General features: G+C 37.1%; 1 protein-coding gene across 2 annotated transcripts; it reads right to left on the bottom strand.

The window, feature by feature from the left end:
- Positions 1–739: 739 nt before the first annotated feature.
- Positions 740–16,044, bottom strand: LOC100375798 (septin-5-like). Of its 2 annotated transcripts, XM_002730912.4 has the most exons (12): positions 15,766–16,044; positions 15,577–15,602; positions 9,495–9,804; positions 8,049–8,135; positions 6,364–6,487; positions 5,441–5,575; positions 4,662–4,779; positions 4,254–4,355; positions 3,850–3,946; positions 3,663–3,714; positions 3,432–3,548; positions 740–3,201 (listed from the first exon to the last, which is right to left on the bottom strand). In XM_002730912.4, exons 1-12 carry the CDS (start codon positions 15,848–15,850, stop codon positions 3,012–3,014), a joined length of 1,443 nt encoding a protein of 480 aa, XP_002730958.2. In that variant the 5' UTR covers positions 15,851–16,044; the 3' UTR covers positions 740–3,011. The 2 variants fall into 2 exon arrangements, with proteins under 2 accessions (XP_002730958.2, XP_085347365.1); XM_085491239.1 differs by lacking the exons at positions 15,577–15,602; positions 15,766–16,044 and having other exon boundaries at positions 9,495–10,167.
- Between the last annotated feature and the right edge of the window lie 3,650 nt (positions 16,045–19,694).

Below are 19,694 nucleotides of genomic sequence, written 5' to 3'. Positions count from 1 at the left end.
GCTCACACCCACATGCGTCATTTTTACTTCACGGTAGTGCTTCCTCGCTAGAGGGCGACTTATTGAAAAAATGTAATGTATGCATTAATGTGTGTCAGTTATTCTTGTTTATTTCTGGAAGTGTTGTTGTACTAGTACTTGGTATTCAATTGACCTTATTCGGAAATGGCCGTCGATGTCTCGTTGAGAGCAAGAGAGTCGTGTGACTTGGTCTTGCTGCCCAAACAATGTTCAATACTATAATGCTGACCTGTGTAACCATGGTACATGTATTTAGTACATTGGACGCGATAGTAACGGGGAACGCTACGCTCTCTCGCTCTCAAACGAGATTTCGACGGTCATTCGTGTTCTTTGCTCTGATTGGCAGTGTTTATGTTTACGCTAAACCGCTATTATACTACAGTATGGCAATCACAATTATATTTGCATACCTTGAATGAAGATCCAATGTAAGTTCATTACGACTACCACGTGATTTGCACTGAAATTAAACGTACCGTAACGATCCAGTTCTTGTCTCGGTCATCGTTATTGCGCAGTCTCATCTAAGCAACCTAGTCCATCACATAACAACCAATGTACTGCTAATATAGTGTACTGTATCAGCTGAACGCATATGTTATATAACCATAGCTACGCTGTATGACCAACTGAATGCCCCAGACCTGCTGACACAGCCTGAGACACGCACATTACGTCATTACCTGTCACCACGTTGTAAAGATAACACTGACTCTTCAATTGTAGTTTAGATGTATTTTTGTCAATTCATTGAAAATGTTACATAGCATAAAGAATAACTTTTAAAAGGTATTTATTTTATAAATTAACATATTTGCACTCACTGTCCAGTGTATGACCTACATTTCGCTAGAGCCGTCGGCTTTACCTAGGTGCACATACACACAAACTATGGGCATCATACAAAACAAGTACATCGCTTAAAGTAACAAATTGGTCATCATAACATAATAAAATCTAGCCCTACACAATTTGAATCAAGGTGGTCGTCGATCAGCACGCTTTCGAATTTCATGCTGACAAGAAATGTAGTTTACACGAGTTGTACACGTCGCATGGGACCCACATTGAACACGACGCGTCGCGACGACCTTCGACCTTTAAAATAATATTACGTTTGGAAACACACGGGCGAAAAAGGCAGTGAGCAATGCAGTGATATGCGAGTATTCTCGTTATAAATAAAACACAAACAATTACGTATATAGACATAAACTTTCTTCTTACGGGTTTAAATATAACCCTTATAATTTTACTGGCTCCATCCCGATTCGATTGCCATAGCAACAGAATAACAAAAAATTGTAAAAAAAAGTGAAAAAAAATCAACAACCTGTCGCAGGGTTTCCTGCGAATGTCGATAAGAGTTAAGACATTTATAATAGACACAAGCAATATATCTTTTTAATAAATGTGTGTCAGATTGTGAAGTCGTTCGTCATTTATTACATACCAAAATTTAAGAAACTACTTTTAGTGTGAACGACTACAAATCAAGACATAGCGGCACTGTGAACGGCGACCCTTTCACCCCTATATGTCACGGAAGCGCTTCGTCGCCGGAGGGCGCGAATCATAGAAATGATGTACTAATAGTGAAATCTGTAACCGGTGAAACGAGGCAGGAAATTTGATCGCACAGAATGTGACAACATTAAAAACAAGAATCCGTATCAAAATAAAACAGTATACTAAAAAATAAATATATCGATGATTTTGAATTTGGACGTTCCGACGTCATTGTGATGCAAACGGTAAATAACAATATAAAATAAAATAAGATAAGATTCTGCTTCAATCATTTGAAAAACTAAGGTAATATATATATATATATGTTTATGGAATAAATATGTATTTTCATGTTCGACATCCCTATTGCAAATGACGGTTGCTAAGGGTTAATAGTAGACAGTCATTACGACTTTCTTAATATGATCAGAGGTGCACATTTGATTCAAACGACCTCTAGCGAAGAAGTGATTAAGAAAGACTTTCAAAATTAAAGTCTCTAAACTAAATAAGATGCTGCAAATGTATTGATAGTAGTTTGATTATCGTACACTGTATGTATTATATAGAGAAATATCAACACGAGGTGTTGTAGAATATTATATATTTCATAGTTTGCAAAATACGTGCGTCTTTTTTTTGGTAGAATTATATGCATCGTATTATCACCTTATTTGATTTCTTAGAATAACTTAAACTATCACATGAATTTGGGAATTACTAGTATGTTAAAGCGGAGGAGTTGTCACCTTCGCATGCTCCAGATGGTCATAGCATGACATTGTTTACAAACAAGCGTCTACCCATGAGCCTTTGCGTTTTAGCGTGTGTTGTTATTGTCGCTTGGGACTCAATTCCCGCGCGTGCGCAGGTGACGACCCTCCCGCTTTAATTTACATCCAATGTTCATAGCTGGAATAACGACTTTGATCGCTGGTGGCGGTATAAGAGCTGAATATTTGGGAAGAACGTTTTCAGGGATAGTATTATGGCGAGACTTCATGTTCTGAATTATTTTAATAAAACATTTCCTATTCGCAGCGAGATCTCACGTTATGCGCGAAATCTGACGTAAAAGCTGAACAAACAAAGGTCGCATCGTAGTAATGACGTTAAACATCGCGTGGGATTCAACAAACATAAAAGTATGTTGGGGTATATCTACAGTACAATATCCCCTTTTTCAGAAATCGGCATTTTGATACTGAGCTATAAAAACGAAACTTAAATTCAAAATCAAATCGTTCGGCGCGCGCCTTTCACACAATACGCGAGATCTCGCATTGAATGGAAAATCCCCTATTCCAAAAACGTTGGAGTTTTACTCAAGTCACAAATTGGTGACGATTTGTTTCAGTTTCTAAAAATCGAAAGCACTACAAGAGTCACGTGATTATTGCGAAACTTAGAGATTGCCGAATATGGAAAACTGCCCGTTACGTCAGAGTATGTAAGCTGTGCGCGCATAGTTGACTGATTTATAGGTCCCTGGATGACACTCTGCCGTTTGGTTTTCTGTTGTTATTGTTGTTGTTCATTCCTTGTGATTTCATTTGATCCTGCATTCGCTGTAACATGTCTTGCATTCTCTTGATTTCTTCGTCTTTTTCTAACAATAAACGGTCCGTCTCTCCATCGTAACTTGCAGCAGAGTCTCTCTTGAGTTTACTGAGAAAAAAAATCACAATGCGATGTACGGTTACCATCAACCACGAAAAAGCAGTGCGATATGTTTATGATATACTATATACTAGTAATATATAATATGATATCATATATTAATGCTGATATATTGAAATAATATACATTTAATATCGATAATATTCTATCAATACGATATAAGATACTAGTACAAGATATATGTGATGTAATGTGATCACGTGATATAAATAACATACTTCCTGTCACGTGCGTTAACCGGATTAAATGGGTGACCAGTTGTCTTTATACGCTGGAGTCGATAATTCTCGTAATGTATATCACACGTCACTTCCTTTAAATCGTGCATATGAGTTCTGAAAATATACGAAAGTTTAGTCAGTGCTATCAAGTGAGGGCGCACTTGCAAAGACGAGAGCTATCACAGTGCGTGAAGATATGTGTCCAAAATAAATCCTGACGATAAATACCTTATAAGCATATTACGTAACTTCACGAAATCGCAGTGTTTTGGATTTTCAACTAAAATATAAAAAGAAAACAGATTTATCATTTCAATTACGAACAAATAACATGTTGTTTTTCAATCAATAACTATGTATTCCGTCAGCTCAGTGCTGGTTTGACAATGTATGTGATGTCATATTTATGACCTACCTTCTACTATGCCCCATGGGTAAAGTCTGCCTCGGACTCGTTTACCATTGGCTTCTACTATAGTATTGCTACCAATCACAGCAAAGGGTGTACTCGCCTGTAAATCAACAGATCAGACCCAGATAAACTCACAAAACATTTAAACATTCGATTGACTGATTGATTGATTGGTTGGTTGGTTGGTTGATTGATTGACTACAGGTTGTTATAAGTGTATAAGAAGTACCATGTCGGTTGTCGCATAGAAACAACAGTCTCAGCATGACAAGGGCAGGCTGACTCAACTGGAGAACCGCACATGCTAGCTGACTGTGGTTACCAGTTACGAGTAACCACGTGGCAGTCAAGGATGAAGAGAAAGCGAGAAAGGGACATTTATAAATTGAAAATGACAGACTATTGACCTTGAGTTCTTTGTCTTGTTGTTTGAAATCTTCATCTTCGTCTGAATCACAGTCTGGAAATTCATAGATCTGAATCCCGTGAACATCGAGATCGTCCAGAATCTAGTGCAACAAAAATAACAGGATATCCATTAATTATAGTTTATGTAGATTTTACGTCACGTGATGGACTTCGAAGTGCGCGTAGAGATGTTTTCACGTGAGAATACATTCCCATCATTAATATACACAACATTTAAACACTACACTCTATATGTTATATTATAATCATGTCTCGAACTTCGAACTACATATATTTGAGCGTTTTTTTAAATAAACATATCTTTTTCGGTCATGAAACTTTCGTTTTATGTTGAACATTTTTAATGTGTTTGCTAAACAAACAGAGCCGTGGCGATCATATCTTACCCTTCTCTTCAGCGTCTGCACTTCCAGTGGCGTCAAACAGTCTGCTTTAGCGATGACTGGGACTATATTCACTTTGGTGTGTAGCTGTTTCATGAATTCTACATCGATGGGTCGTAACCTGTAACAACATTCAAATTATATAAACACGGTGCATAGATAGGGTATTCACCAAAATAACCGTTAATAATTCTCTCGTTGCGCATCTTTTTAGTTTGGAACTGCTTTTTTTTCAATATTGGTATTTGGTATACCTATGAGCCTTGGTAACAACTGACTTATTTGTAGCTGGTTCATACCGGATTGAACTGGTTTACAGAACTTTTATTATATCAGCTATGCTATAGACATCTGTGATTCACAATGCCGCTTCCAAATTATTTCTTAGTTTTTATAACTAAAAAAGAAACAATTTGATTCATGGAAAGACTTCAGCCAGATTAAACACCTTGACCTCTTGATCCAGTTGTTAGTTTGCGTCACGATGACTCATAGCACGAATGGGTGACTCATAACAGGTGACGAGAAGAGCGCCCCATACGGTCATCATCAGTGCTTCACTGCCATACATACCCACAATCCACTGCGTTCTATTTTTGAATTTGGACTGCCATCACCTTGCATGTTGTGTATCAATGTGTTATCGGTAAAACAACTTGCAAAATTGTTGAAGCGGATATCCGTTTATTTATATGGAAATCAGTTTCCTTACTTTTATAGTGCGCATGCGCGCACAGGATTCTAATCATTATTAAAAAGACACGAGAAAAATCTTCACTCACCCTCTTCCATATGGCGATATAAAATACAAACAGCAATGTACTCTGTTGTCTACGATATTCTTACGATTCAAACCACTCTCGTCTTGAAAATATTGTTCATATTGTTTATCAATGTAGTCTTTTATAGGCTTCCATCTGAAAGATTCGGCACATAGTTCATTACATATATACCCACAATGCACCGCAAGCACGTGGCATACATTTGCATGGTGGAAAAGTGAAAAAACAAATTAATTAATTATCGTCTGTGATTGAAGATTTAATTAATTAATAAATTAAGTTTAACTTTAATTAATAAATAAACAAAAAAGCAAAACCAGCTGAGAGCTTAGCATACATGGCAATTATTCTAATTAGGAAAAGTGGTTTACAGTTACGAGATATACTAGTATATAGAAACATCCTGTATCTGGTGATTGAACAGAATACTATCACGTGACAACATTTTTTCTGTGAATACATTGTCACACATGCAACACAGTAACAAAATTGATGGATTGTAAAGCTGAGATATATCCCAATTGTGTTTCCCATGAAACTAAACATAGTAGTTATGCTGTACGTACATTTTATACCTTGTTCGCAATACTACGCACGATGATATAAAAAACGATTTAATCAATTAATTAAATTGGTTAATTATATATTAGCCTGACAAGGTCATGTGAGTTGCGCGGTACTCCAAACCCAACACGGTAGGGTTAGTAGGGTCTACTCACACCTACATGTTAGGCTAATTTATTAAGGGCGATGACTGAGCGTTATGATGCGGCTCGACGACCCCTAAATTACATCATACACATGTACAAAAGATACGCTTTTTAAAACTCAACAACAGACGATGCATGTTTGATAAATACACCTAGGTGTATGTACATTTCCACTTAAAACGCGACTGGTTAGATAACTACTAGTATACTCACGATTCAGACCCATCGACGGTATCGCCAAAACCCGGAGTGTCGACAACATTCAATCTTAATTTGATTCCTTGTTCCTCTATCTCTACTGTTGACTTCTGTATGAGTACGGTTTTACTGATGCGTTCTGTAGAATGGAGAATGCTTAATTAAATATCATTAAAAAAACGTGACGTTGCGATATGCATTATAATTGCTTCACTGAATACATGACTCATTCGTTAGATGACATTATTTGATGTATACACGTTATGGTGTATAGAGACATGTAGTGATTTAAGGTAGAGATGCAGTTTACCTGACAGGTATTTTAATTAGTTAATTAGGAAACCAAGAAGACCTCCTTGTCCACAAAACTATATATTTTCGGACACTGTAGTTTGAAATGTGCACAAAAATGTGCTTTTTTGGTCAAAAGTGATTTTTAAAAATTAGCTTCTAAACCATGCTTCTGTTTATTGGTTTATGGGTATATATGTTTACTATGAAGAAAGTGCCGTCTTGAAATCTGTCTACCAGTTGTCAATTTTGCAGGACAGCAGCTCAAATTTTACTACTTCAAGTTTATGCATAAATTAACACCAAGGCTAGTTGTCTGTACGATTGTTGTAACACTGTTCAACCAAAAACAATGCCCCGACGGCGTTTTGAAGATTGACAAAAAGAAGCTGAGATAATTGCTAATTTGCATAACAATTCACTCAGTAAGAAGTTTGCTAATACTCATAATTAAAATGGCTGTAACAGTTCCAAATTTAAATGTATTATCGTTTTGTTAAAAGTTAAATATAGTGCATAATATGGAGATCCCGTCATTTCTTTTTTCACCATGTTTCTTTTTTATTTTGTATGTACAGCCTTGCTAAATCTTGCCTTGCATTCAAAAGAGAGAATGTTTGCAGCTGTTATCTATATTTTAAAATCGTTTTTGAGTATGTTCCACTATTCACAATTCTACAAAATTTTAACAGTCTATAGCCAAGAATGTTTGGATAATAAAAAGCAAAAAAAAAGATTTCACTCCCAAGTGCCCACGAACCTGCATCTCTACCTTAAATACGTGTGTTTGTACACATATATACATCTACCATAATCTGTGTTTTAAGGATGATACTTTTGTTCGTGTGATATTATTGATCAAAATTTACCTATTCTGCTTTTCTGAAACTATATAGTATACCCCTTTTTATTTTGTACAATTTTGATATCCTATTTAATATCTCATATACAAATGTTTTTGCTGTTATCTGAGCTCGTATAGAACCCATTAAAATGCGTCTAAATTAGCCAAACTGAGGAAATATTTTTGTTTGGATGGCTTGATTCATGCATTTCTCTGCAATTTGCATAATTACTGAATTATTCAAAAAGTGTCCACATACATTGTGCAAGAGTCCACATCAGTCTGCACATATGACTTTTCAGAGATTTTGCGATACGCGTTATTTTTCTGAATTTGATGTTGATAGACAGTACTTACTTTCTATTATTTTAGTAAAACTTTAAGTGAGAACAAATAAAAAAAAATGCATGTTTTAAACTAATCAAACAAAAACATGATTTTATTCGAGAATAAGTAACAGTAACTTATACACATTTAAGATGTAAAATGTGATCTTTAATGAGAAACATAGGTAAATGAATATAAGTGGCAATAAACATGATTCCTTATCCTTAATTCTGCTTACCTTCTGCGCTGGGCAAAATTCTGTCTTTGTAGAGATCTGTAAGAAACAGACTGTTTACCAGTGTCGATTTTCCTAGACCAGATTCACCTGTGAAAATGAGAAGAATAACAAATTATTACGAGATGATGGTCATTTCAAATTAATAGTACTATACAACTGACTAGGGTAGCCATATTCGTCGTACAACGCGTTTTTGATTTTCCCACAATCCAATGCACTCTTCTAATGAAAATCACAAGTATGAGGTTTGACCTGGGCGCGACTTTCACTCAGTACAGCCGGTGACTCCTTCGATACCTTCCAATCAACTAAAAAATACCTAATGTGAGACCCATATATCTCGCGCATGCGTGGCACGACAACTACCGCCTTTTAATACGTCACATTGGACCTATATCGTACATGACGCGGTGTGGCGACTGCGTCTCTTTTAAATAATTTAAAATGCAACAAATCAGTCAGTCCTGTGTATTTATTGCATTTCCAAGTGTGTCGTTAACGCGAAAATGGGTCACGTATCTATTACATCGGGAGAGGTCAAAGGTTAACAAAGGTATGCGTGTTTTTTACTCAGCTATTGTTTTTTTTACTGTGATTTAGTTATTTCAAATATTGCTGCAATTCGCAAACCAGTGAGTGTATCGTTATTCCAAGCTCGACGGGTTTCTACTGTAGATACAGTAACAATTGAATAGAGGAGTTTAAGTAAAAATTTAAGTTAAAGAACGCAGAACAACTGTTCTAAAGACAATACGAGAAACCAACTTTGTTTTCGGGGGAGGGCACAGACATGTCAAGTGTTATTTAGAGCAATTCGCGTCTCAACGCTTTTCACCGAATCGTGAAAGTGCATTATTCAGGGGTTTACGGAATAAAGAGCGCAGTCATTTTAAAACGCTGTTAAAGCTTGATAATATGCGTTCGTCACGTCGGTTTTTATACTATATAACGACTAACTGGTAGCAAATCAATGGATTTCCTGTTGTTTTTCAAGTTTAATGCAATATGATTTCCGGCATGTTGTTTATTTGATGTGGAACGAAAAAAAAAATACTTCGCTATCTGATTTGAAAACATGTATATTAAAGAATATCAGCTCGATGTGACCGGCGATTTGTTGGTACTGGTAGAAATATACAAGAACAGTAAAGGCAGTGTCAAAATACATGTACATATATTAGAGGATTTCTCATTGTATTATTGTACTGCTTTGGAGGACAAGTATTTGATATATTGCCAATGTTTGCTACGCCGCCCGTTGAGTTGTTTAGTCTGCTTGAACCCGACAATATAATGTGAACGGGGAAAGTGCTACGGTTATATATTGTGATTTATTTTAAAATGTAGTTGGCGCAGTTATTTGTTTATACTAAGTGGAAATAACTACCCAGCTGTGACTCTAGGTGTAGACTTGTTTACATGAATTTAATATAACTACATACGTACCTACTACCATTAACGTAAACTCGAATCCTTTTTTCACCGATTTGCGGTGAACTTGATCGGGTAGCGTTGCGAAGCCGACGTACTCTCTTGAATCTTTGTCTGCCAATGACGACATCGATGACGACACAGATGTAGTCGAGCTGGATCGGCCGTGATTGTTTAGATCGCGAGTAGCGGTGCCGAGATCGCCGACGCGGCTGGAATACTCGCTTCTGCTGCTAGATAACTCGGTAGACCGGCTGGTGTAATCGGTAGACCTGCCCGATGAGCGGAAGTCCCGGTCTCTGGAAAGTGGCGAGGCAGACGGCTCCTGCGAAAGAAATGATACAGGTTGTGAACGTGATAACTTCAGCACTGTCGGGTTGAACTTCAACTTGTCTCCGAGAATAGAGTAAGATGTACTATCGTCTTCCTGGGAAGAGATGCCACTTTCGTCGGTAACATCTTCCATTTTGACTAGCCCCTTTGAGATACAGCAGTGATATGGGACACAACAGGTGACCTCCGTATCCACCCGCCTTTAAAGCATGTGATCACGTGACTGGTGAATCTCAACTCGGACTGGTCTGAATATCAGACTAACGATGGTAATTACGTCATTGAGAGGGAAATAGGAAGTGTACTCATGATTCACTGGCCGTAGAATGTACGCCCCACATACTGGTTTGTGTTGTCTACACCCCCGGCTCGCGTCGGTTCGTCCCGGGACGCCACGTCCTTGGCTTTGTTTTTGTGACAAACCGTATCTCTGATAAGTCATAAACATTCAATATATATGACCTTTAACTTCTCCTCAGCGACGAGATACGTTCAAGTATGTTGCTAGAGTCAGATCATGGAGTCATGATTGTTTTACACAAATACCCCCACCCCCGTCAATCGTTCAGTCTGCGTCCCGTACGTTTATACACAGTCCCGCAACACCTTGTATTGGTTTTGGTGGCGTTGAGGGACTGTGATTGAAACTAGCATGGAGGTATATGTTTATGATACTAGTTAGCATAACGTGAATGTCCCATTTCCGTATTCATGTTAAGTGCCCCCGTTATTTCGCAAATTCAATATGCATTTAAATATTTAAACAGAAAGTCGTCGTCGTAAATCTCCGACCGCTTTGTGAACTTTGGAGTATGGCAAAGTTACTATAAAAGCAGAAAGTTTATTCTCAATATATCGTTATAAATGTTGGAGTTTACATGATATAACCAACCATGTATGCATTTACCGAATCTTATACATGTTGTTGTTTTTAGCATTTTTCGATATAATTTGTATTTGTCATTATAACATCGCTAATTTTATTTCAAGGCTTTTATATTTAATTTACGTAATTTTTTTGGTAAATTTACCTAATTTTCTTCAGAATAAAATACGATATCATACAATGTTACTAGAAAGCATTTGGAAACCCAGATATTGTCACGTGATCCGGATTTTTCAGGTCCAACCGTGACGTCCTTCTTGTGGCCCTTTGCATTGTGGTACTTTCATCAACAGACCGCATGCGGAAAACTAATAACCACCGGCTCATCCCCTTCAATACGAAATTATGTGCCCGGCTTATAAAAAACGGGAAATTAAATGTATCATTCACCTCTCATAAATTAATAATAATTAATGATTAATGATTAATACTGAGGCATTAAATGATATATTGTTTTTGTTATTTATATTCAATACTTGTACACATATCGTACATTGTACTGTTGTGACACTGTACATTATATGTGAATGTTTTGTATTGGCGGTACGTACTATTAATGCAAAGCGCATGTACATTAGTATAGCTCATATCCATGTGTATTGAATACGGATTATCGAACACAAATGTAGACCTAATTGTCAATAATATCTAAATATTTTAATGCTTTAGTTTTCATTGTTATTTAACTTACTTTGTGTTGATATTTTGAGCATATGCTCTATGTTTTAACTTGAAATGAACTAGTAATGATTTCACATGTTCACGTGGATTTAATTTAGCGGATTTTACTTTCAGCGAAAATCGTGGAATTAAAAATTTTGAAAATAATTTATGCGTTTTAATATTTCTGTATTCTATTTTGACAATTATTCCCTGTGGATGATCTCAAAGGAGAACAAGACGTTAAAATTGAGATACACGCTTATTATTGAATTCAGCGTGAGAACAAATAATACGATTGCAAGTGTTGCTTATTTCCTTACATTTTACCCACAATCCAGCCGCGGGGATAGTTCCGGCCGTTTCCCAATCCAAATAAACTGTGGTTTCAATGACAACTTCCCGTGAAAGGCATCATTATTACAATTACGTTCGGTATAACGCTCGGAATCTAGTATCATGCTGATTTCCTCGCAGTTTACAAATGTCGTATAATATCTCACGTACTCCATCTTTTACGCTAAACATTCCTATCATTCTAATCATAGCCGAGTGACCAAGAAAATACGATACTAATGATTTTAATTCAAGCTTTGAAATCCAGACCATGTGACGAAAGCTTCAACAGCGATGCAGTATGGCAGTAGCAAGCCCTTTAATCCTGGAATCAATTCGTTTCCATGGATACCACACGCCATTCATAACTCCATAGACGGATGTGTCTCTGCAATTGTTATACCCATGAACAATATCCGACAATTTGAAAATTATCTGCGATGTTTATTGCACAAAATAAACACCGAAATTGGGGTAATTGGCGACGAGTTCGATAACACTATAGACTCAAAAATAAGCTAAAAGCATCATGCATGTTTAGTGCTCTCCCCTGAGAGACGGGAACGCCAGACGCGCGTGCATGTAGAAATTGATAGACCCCCTTGTTTAATACCGTTTATTTATAACCATAATACTACCTCTATTTCCAATCGACCTAAATGTATTCACATTATTCGATGCGTGCTGTACTAGTATATGGTTGCAATTTCCGGCGGCTTTCAAATGAGCCACAATCAACTTTAAATCTTAATTTATTACGCACGCCGACTTGAGAAATTCATGATGCATTCAAATGTTAGTGAATACAGATCCTATTTTAATTGATCTACTGTTAATTTACAATTATTCACAATTATTTACAATTATACAAATACTTTGTTTACGTGGTGTTCACATTCACATCTAGCAACAACAATCGCACAATATTATTATAGTATTTATTTTCCTGTTTAATTTTGTTTTACAGTAGTTAAAATTGTCGCATTTTTATTCCAATAAATTAATATGTACACTATTTCTCTTTATTGTCTTGCTACACACGTAGTGCCGTGGCCAGGGTTATAAACAATGCATTGTCACTTAAATGCACGGTAACAATTAATTAGTATGTTCTTCCACGGTTCATTATTTAGTATGAAATAAACAAATCGAACACAGTAATTTATTGTTTATTTTGATTAATTTTCGTTTTACATAAAAACAATATGCCCATAGTAATTATGTCTAGTTTGCGTTAGATATATTAATGTACACGTGTAAAGTATTTAGATTATTTTATTCAATTTACTGTTGTTTTATTATATTACATCGCATTTATGGTGAGATGTACATTCATATAAATTATACATGCATTCGCCGTCAAAACAAATTAGTAACGTGGAACGGTTCTTGCGATCACGCATGCGTCAGTGAGCAGCGTAATTACAGATGTCCCCGATGAACAGAGTCGGGAAGAATCATAATAAATACAGCCTGTCGTTAAATTGAGTTTGTGTCTCGCCGTAAACTCTATAAAGTCCGTGATTCGGCATTTAATACATCTGAAACACTTCGTGATATTTCCCTCCAATAAAAAAATGACATATTTAACCGTTTTGTTTATTTTTTGAGCTGTAAAATCGGACAAGCTCAGCGAAAAAGTGAAACAAGTCCATCGGGATTTGGGCCTCTTTGACATAACAACAGGATTTATTTCGCCATTTTTCCCACCCTTTAATGGTTTACTTTTCTGTCAGATAAAATGACCTGGCACTTTGAGCAGTAATAGTCATGCATACAGTTGGCTAGGACGCAGCACAGCCGTTGTGATTACTTTAACAGCTGATGGCGAATCAAAGACCTCTATTAATATACGGTGGGAAAGCTCACAGGGGTTCGGTGATACCGTACACGTATGCTAAGACAGAATCTATTAGGGAATATTAAACCGTGAAATTAATAGTTGAACTTACAAGTAAACAGTTACAGTCCCCTCTGGCGGCTGACGTTTATCACATAGTCCTGACTTGGAGTGATGCTGAGAAATGTGGTAATTTAAATCGGATCGCCCGCCGGAACGTCCTGAGGCAGAGGCGAGGTAAAATAAATCTACCACCAAATAAATGTGACTCTACTGGTTACAGTGTCGTCCACATATCAGTATTACTGGAGAGGGTACTAGTAGTTCATAAGTTTGTTTTGATTACTAGTTCATAAGTTTATTTTGAGTACTTCTCCAAATTAACGTACAATACTCAACGATGTGAATCGCACGCCGAGGTCTCCTTTAGGGGGGTTACGTGTTTATGTAGCTGCCTCGGCAATGTTATGATATGCTGCTTTATTAGCATAGAACTCAGTAATCCTAACCTGGGATATCCCTTACAGGAAGTGTAGATATCAGATATATATAAACGATACAGTACAGTATGTCTACTACACACACAGAGTTAATAATTTAATGAGTCGAAATCAAAACACAGTCATAGGACGTGGCGAGAAAAACACGCGCGACATAGACATGGACAGCTTATCTCGCTGTTTCTGGGGTCTGAGATACAAATCAATGAACGTATTCTTCATAGGAGATAAACTGAATCTAAATAATTATAATTATGTGACCACCAACTTACTTCAAGGGAAGCTTCGTATAGACTTTATATAAGAAAGACATACAAATGAGACAAACTTCAATTCAAATCAATGTGTGTTTTGAGTAAGCCAAGTTGGAATAAATGTATATTATTTATAATTGAATTAAAAGTACAGTCAATGCTCTAGCCACTCAGTGGACCATAAACAATACGGAATTTAAGTTTTGACAATTGACATATGTTGGTCTTTTGTCCAACTACAGCAATTATTTTACAACTAGGTTAAACGTGTATAATGGCATACGTGTATTTCGCGGAGACGGGGATTGTTATTCCACGGTTTTATAGTAGATGTCAGAATGAGATGACCTCAATAAACACACAGGTACATCTCTCGCGTGATATTGTCATAATTTGCCCTAAATAGATAGCGCATGCGCACCTGCTCCAAACACTGCGACAACAAAGCCCTTAACTCAGTATCCTATACTAGCAAGTGAAATGATCATTAAAACGATGTCACACTTACACCGGTCTTGCACATGTAATTATTTTGACGAATCCATATAGCACACAAGACGTTGACTAATTGGCAGATGTAGTACGTGACCTCAAAAACGGTTGAGATGAACCAGGGTATTTCAATGAAATTTATCACGTTATGAACTAGTGTCGCATTTCACGCGCATGTGTCAGATCAAGCTCCTTTTTAGCTCCATGGTCAGACATATCTTTACGGCTTCCTTTATGATTTGAGGGCCATCAGATTTTATTACCGCCAATATCCACCAAGTTCAAAAGTTCGCAGTCTTAGATGTGATAATGATAACAAAACAAAAATAAGATGAACTCAGCCCTTTAAGTCACGTGTCATTGACGCATCATGTTTTATTCATCATTCATCATTTCGGGAATGGAAACAAAAAAATAACATATTCCGGCTGCAAGCATGACGTCATATAAGAAATCCGTGACCCATTTTACCTACACGATGCTCCATCATAAATTCAATTTAATAATCTGACGTAACGACATGGACAAGTGAAAATAACCGTGCATGGTAATAACAAAGAAGTCGGGCGTGGATTTTTTAAAATGAAAAAAAAAAATAGAAAACGGGATCAAAATTTAATTAAGCCGTTTCTATGGAAATGAGATTAGGAGATTGTTAATAGCGGATCTTTAATATGATTATTTGGGGCCAAATAAAAGGTAATATGATAAATGTATGGAGTTCGTCATGCCGTAATAGTAATGGAAGAGAGTAAAACCGATTGAAAAAAAAACTAAAAATTAATCGAGAACTTACCTCTTTTTCTGTAGTCCTGTCATATCCTGATTTTAAAGCGTGAAATTCGGCATCCCCGACAACAAAGGAAAAGAAAGAGAGGACGGTTCCGATTATAAAAACAGTCGCTGTCAGAGCGTATGGCAAGACAAATAAGATATCTACTCAGAAAGTCGTGAGAAATGTCCCCACAGGTTAACTAACACTTACCGTTGCGTGTATATCCTGCGAATTTTGGCGATCCCGAGCTATTCCGACCCAGTCGGCCGCTGCTGTACGATGACCAGGAGTTCATATCGAAATCGCCGGAACAATAAGATTGTGAACGAATGAACAGACGCAGCAGGGCAGTAATGTATACAGGCTACCCACTTAATAATCAATCAGCTTGTGAGGAAACAGCGCCACCATTTACACACCGAGAATACTATGATCGTGGAGTGTCTCAGTGTCTACGGTTCACGTTGGTAGAAATCCTCGCAGTGAAACAGAAATAGAGGAGAGATTTGTTTGTGGACTGACAGATAACGTAATATCCGTGTTTTTGTTCTAATTTGTTTACGATTTCTGGTCAAGTCCTGACAACGGCAGTATTCAGAAATTCGTTGGCTGGTACGATACTCTGAAAAGCTGGACAGGATGTGAGTGAGTCAGCCGCCAAGTTGCGCTCAACTTGAAGTACGTGTTTATCATTTATGACGGGAAATCTATTACTCTGTTATTGTGGTGCCGTGTAGGTCACCGTGAATGGGTCAGCGACCACAGTGGGATTGAAAGTGATGGCAGTGAACCGGTTCTTATACAGGTGAAACAGTGCTTAAAAAAGTAAACCACACTAAACAATCATATCTCACCGACACATGTTTTAAATCCTAAACTAAACGAGTGTTGTCAAACACGCGAATCGGTGTACGTGATTGGGGGCTGACGAATGATGCGTTGTGAAAAGAACCAATCACAACAACTGTTATGACATCTCGTTCAGAGCTGACAGATGGAGTCTGTAATCACAGTGGTAACAATTACTTTTGATAATGGGTTTGTATACTTATTGTCATAACGGCTTGTCCGCAATGTGTGTTGTCAATAAACAATATATTCAAGTTACAATAACAACAATATACAACGGAACAATGTTCCCTTCAAGGGGCAGCTGCATACATCCCTAAAAGCAGTTTTATGTCACCTTCGCATGAGCGCGAATGTAGTTTTAAAGACAAATCAAATCAGCCTCTCAAGTTATAATGAAAAGTCTTTTAGGGACTGTTGATGGACTGTGGTCTTAAAACATTTTTTTTTGGAGTTTATACATAAAAGTCCAGCATTGTGTTTCAGTTGCGAGAGTTCAGAGGCGAGATACTTGATGCACGTTTTTCCATTGTTGGCCCGTCGAATAAATAATTTTAAAGCCGGGGAGTCGGCACTTGCGCATGCGTCAGATGGACATAGCGTGTCATTGTTCACAAACAAATATATACCCATGAGCCTTTGCGTTTTTAGCACGGGGTCGTGGGGTGAAGTTCCACATCCAAATAGGCCGCATAACTAGTATTCTTATTACCTCCATGGTCTTACTAACTGGAGCCGGTCTAACGTCAAATGTTAGTTATACCGCGACTCGGCGCCCTTTAGTCTGGTCACCTCCGACATAAAATTTAATCGGTATAATAAACAAACTATGAAAGAAACAAGAAATGTTAAAGCAATATTGGTTGTCTGAGGTTAAATGGCGGTGGTAATCGTGCTACGCATGTGTGGCATTTGTGTTGATAAACATTGATTTTCCCACAATCCAATGCGCTCTTATAATGGAAATCACAAGTACGAGTATGGACCTTGGCGCTACATTAGCTAAATACCACCCGTGACACTTCGATGCCTTCCAAACACCGAATAAATTACATAGTTAAAGCGCGGTGGTCGTCGCGCAGCCCGTGTTCGAATTTCATGTAAATAAACAATGCATTTTACACGCGTTGTGTACGTCGCTATGAGTCCCATATCGAACAGAACGCGGCGTGACGACTGCCGCCCTTTAAAGCTTGGTAACGCTTCAGTTTATACTCCAGAACAGTAAAAGTCGCCATCTTTGCTCATATACTGGTATGAGACTAGTTTGAAACCCATATCTCGCGCATGCGTAGCGCGACGATTACCGCTCTTTAAGATCAGAAATACTATCTACTAGTATTTTGAGTTTTGTGTAATCATTCATTGTGTAGATTTCTTTTAGTTTAAAACCATTCTAGTCCAATGAATATGGCTGGAAAATTTAATTAGTGAAACAAATGGATTTAATCATTATTTGCTGTTATGGTTTTCTCAATTCAATTTTGAAAGACAATACTAATGGACACAACCCAAGAGTGTTTATTTCCATTATGTTAAGACTGTGTAAATATGTTCATTGTCAGTGCCGTCAGTCCATGCTATTAAAAAGAGTTCACCGTCGTATCATGATTCGGGAGGGTCAGATTGCCGTAAATTTTAGTGAGAATATAATTTGTCAGCTGTTTCTAAAAAGCCAAATCTTACCCAACGAAAATAATCGTGTCACCAAGGCAGGTTGACATTGACAGCTAAGATTGCATTCCGAAAACAGCCTCACTAATAATTAATTATTTGTAGATTTAAAAAGTGTCACGTGAGATCATAGAATTATAGTCTACAGTTAAGTCTTGTTGGATTTGCTCACTATCTTCATGACGCAGAGGTGGAAATACTAGTATAGCCTAATAATTTTATTAAAAACGTTGCCATGACGTGACCGGGGAGTTGCCCTATCTAATATAATACGGGAACGTTCTAGTATATAGTACGCAAGCTTAAAAGTCCATGTAATAAATGACACGACTTCCGATTGGAAGTTGTGTCACGTGACGAGCATTTGACCCGTGGTTACTTTAGGTCACAGGAACTGTGCTTGGGTAGACCATGGAGCTAGATGAACTAACAATCGTGGGTACTAACATACTGTCCACATCTGTTTATGCTCAGATAATAATAAAACACTGGTTGGGAACGTTGAACTATTTTCTAAGCGATGTCTGCCACAGGTGAAAATAAACAATCAGCTATAGCCGAACGTTTTTTTTTTACTGGATCATTGCTTCCAAAATTTCAAAGGAGACTGAAAAGTATTTATTTAAATCTTCATAATATTGAAAATTTTGTCAAAGATTTATACGTCAGTTACAGCCTTCGAAGAGACGCAAGTTGTACTTATGAATTTATAATGAGGCAAATAAAATTATTTAACAATGTTGCTTTCCTGCATTTTCTACAGGTTTATCCCTTGATAGCGATACTCTGTAATTATAGTAGATGGTGTGGTTTGAATTCAGTCATTTTATCCACACTTAGTATGAATGTACGTTACTTCGCTTCGTAAACACATAATTCCAGGGAGTTGGGCTGAAGAGGCAAACCTTCATGTATTGTCGTAAACAAATCTTATTGTAGTTTTTTTGGTAAAATCGAGTCAACGCGTTAATAGTTTCAGAGATCGCACGTTTTAAACCGGGCTTAAACGCTGTCACTCGGCAACTATTCGCAATAGGGTTGTAAGTGGACTGGGAGCCTCAAATTAGTCGGCGCCATTGTGCGCGTCATCCTTTGACGCCATACACCAAAAAAACGTCAATGTGAACACAAGATTTTGAGATCTTTGTTTTTCCAATGAGTTAGCGAGACCATACACTAATATACAGTACTTTTTATAGCCATACATAAAAGTGTACAGTATAGAAGATTGCGTGCTTTTTTTTGCGGGGGGGGGGACACCATACAGGACAAGATAGAGATGTACTGGTATTATCTCCATGTATAAATAATATTAATATTATATTCTATCAGCATTTTCAATAACTCTAAGTACAGGGAGTTAGAATAACTTTATATCACTATGTATGAATGTTGACATGCATTTCTTTTTTCCAAATAAAAGTTTTCTATCAAACTGGAATAACAGTCAGTTAATTTCTCCTCCCTACACAACCAGTTTGTGATTGGTAATCAACAAATTGTGCATAAAATTACAATCCACCCAACTTTTGTCACCTGCCATGAAAACAACTTGCATCATTTTTTACAATGTTTATCGCAAAAATAGGAAACTTTGGTCAACAAATAATGAAATT

This window comes from Saccoglossus kowalevskii, chromosome 16, assembly GCF_978046115.1.
Source record: "Saccoglossus kowalevskii chromosome 16, keSacKowa6.1, whole genome shotgun sequence".
NCBI lineage: Eukaryota > Metazoa > Hemichordata > Enteropneusta > Harrimaniidae > Saccoglossus > Saccoglossus kowalevskii.
The sequence above is the reverse complement of the archived record's forward strand: the minus strand, read 5'-3'. Positions and strand labels throughout refer to the sequence as shown.

Coding starts and splice junctions, on each gene's coding strand:
- LOC100375798 (XM_085491239.1), bottom strand. CDS start 9,945: ATGGAAGATGTTACCGACGAAAGTGGCATCTCTTCCCAGGAAGACGAT. Junction 8,136..9,494: donor GTTTACGTTAATGGTAGTAG/GTACGTATGTAG, acceptor TCATTTTCACAG/GTGAATCTGGTCTAGGAAAA. Junction 3,947..4,253: donor AACAAGACAAAGAACTCAAG/GTCAATAGTCTG, acceptor GTTGATTTACAG/GCGAGTACACCCTTTGCTGT.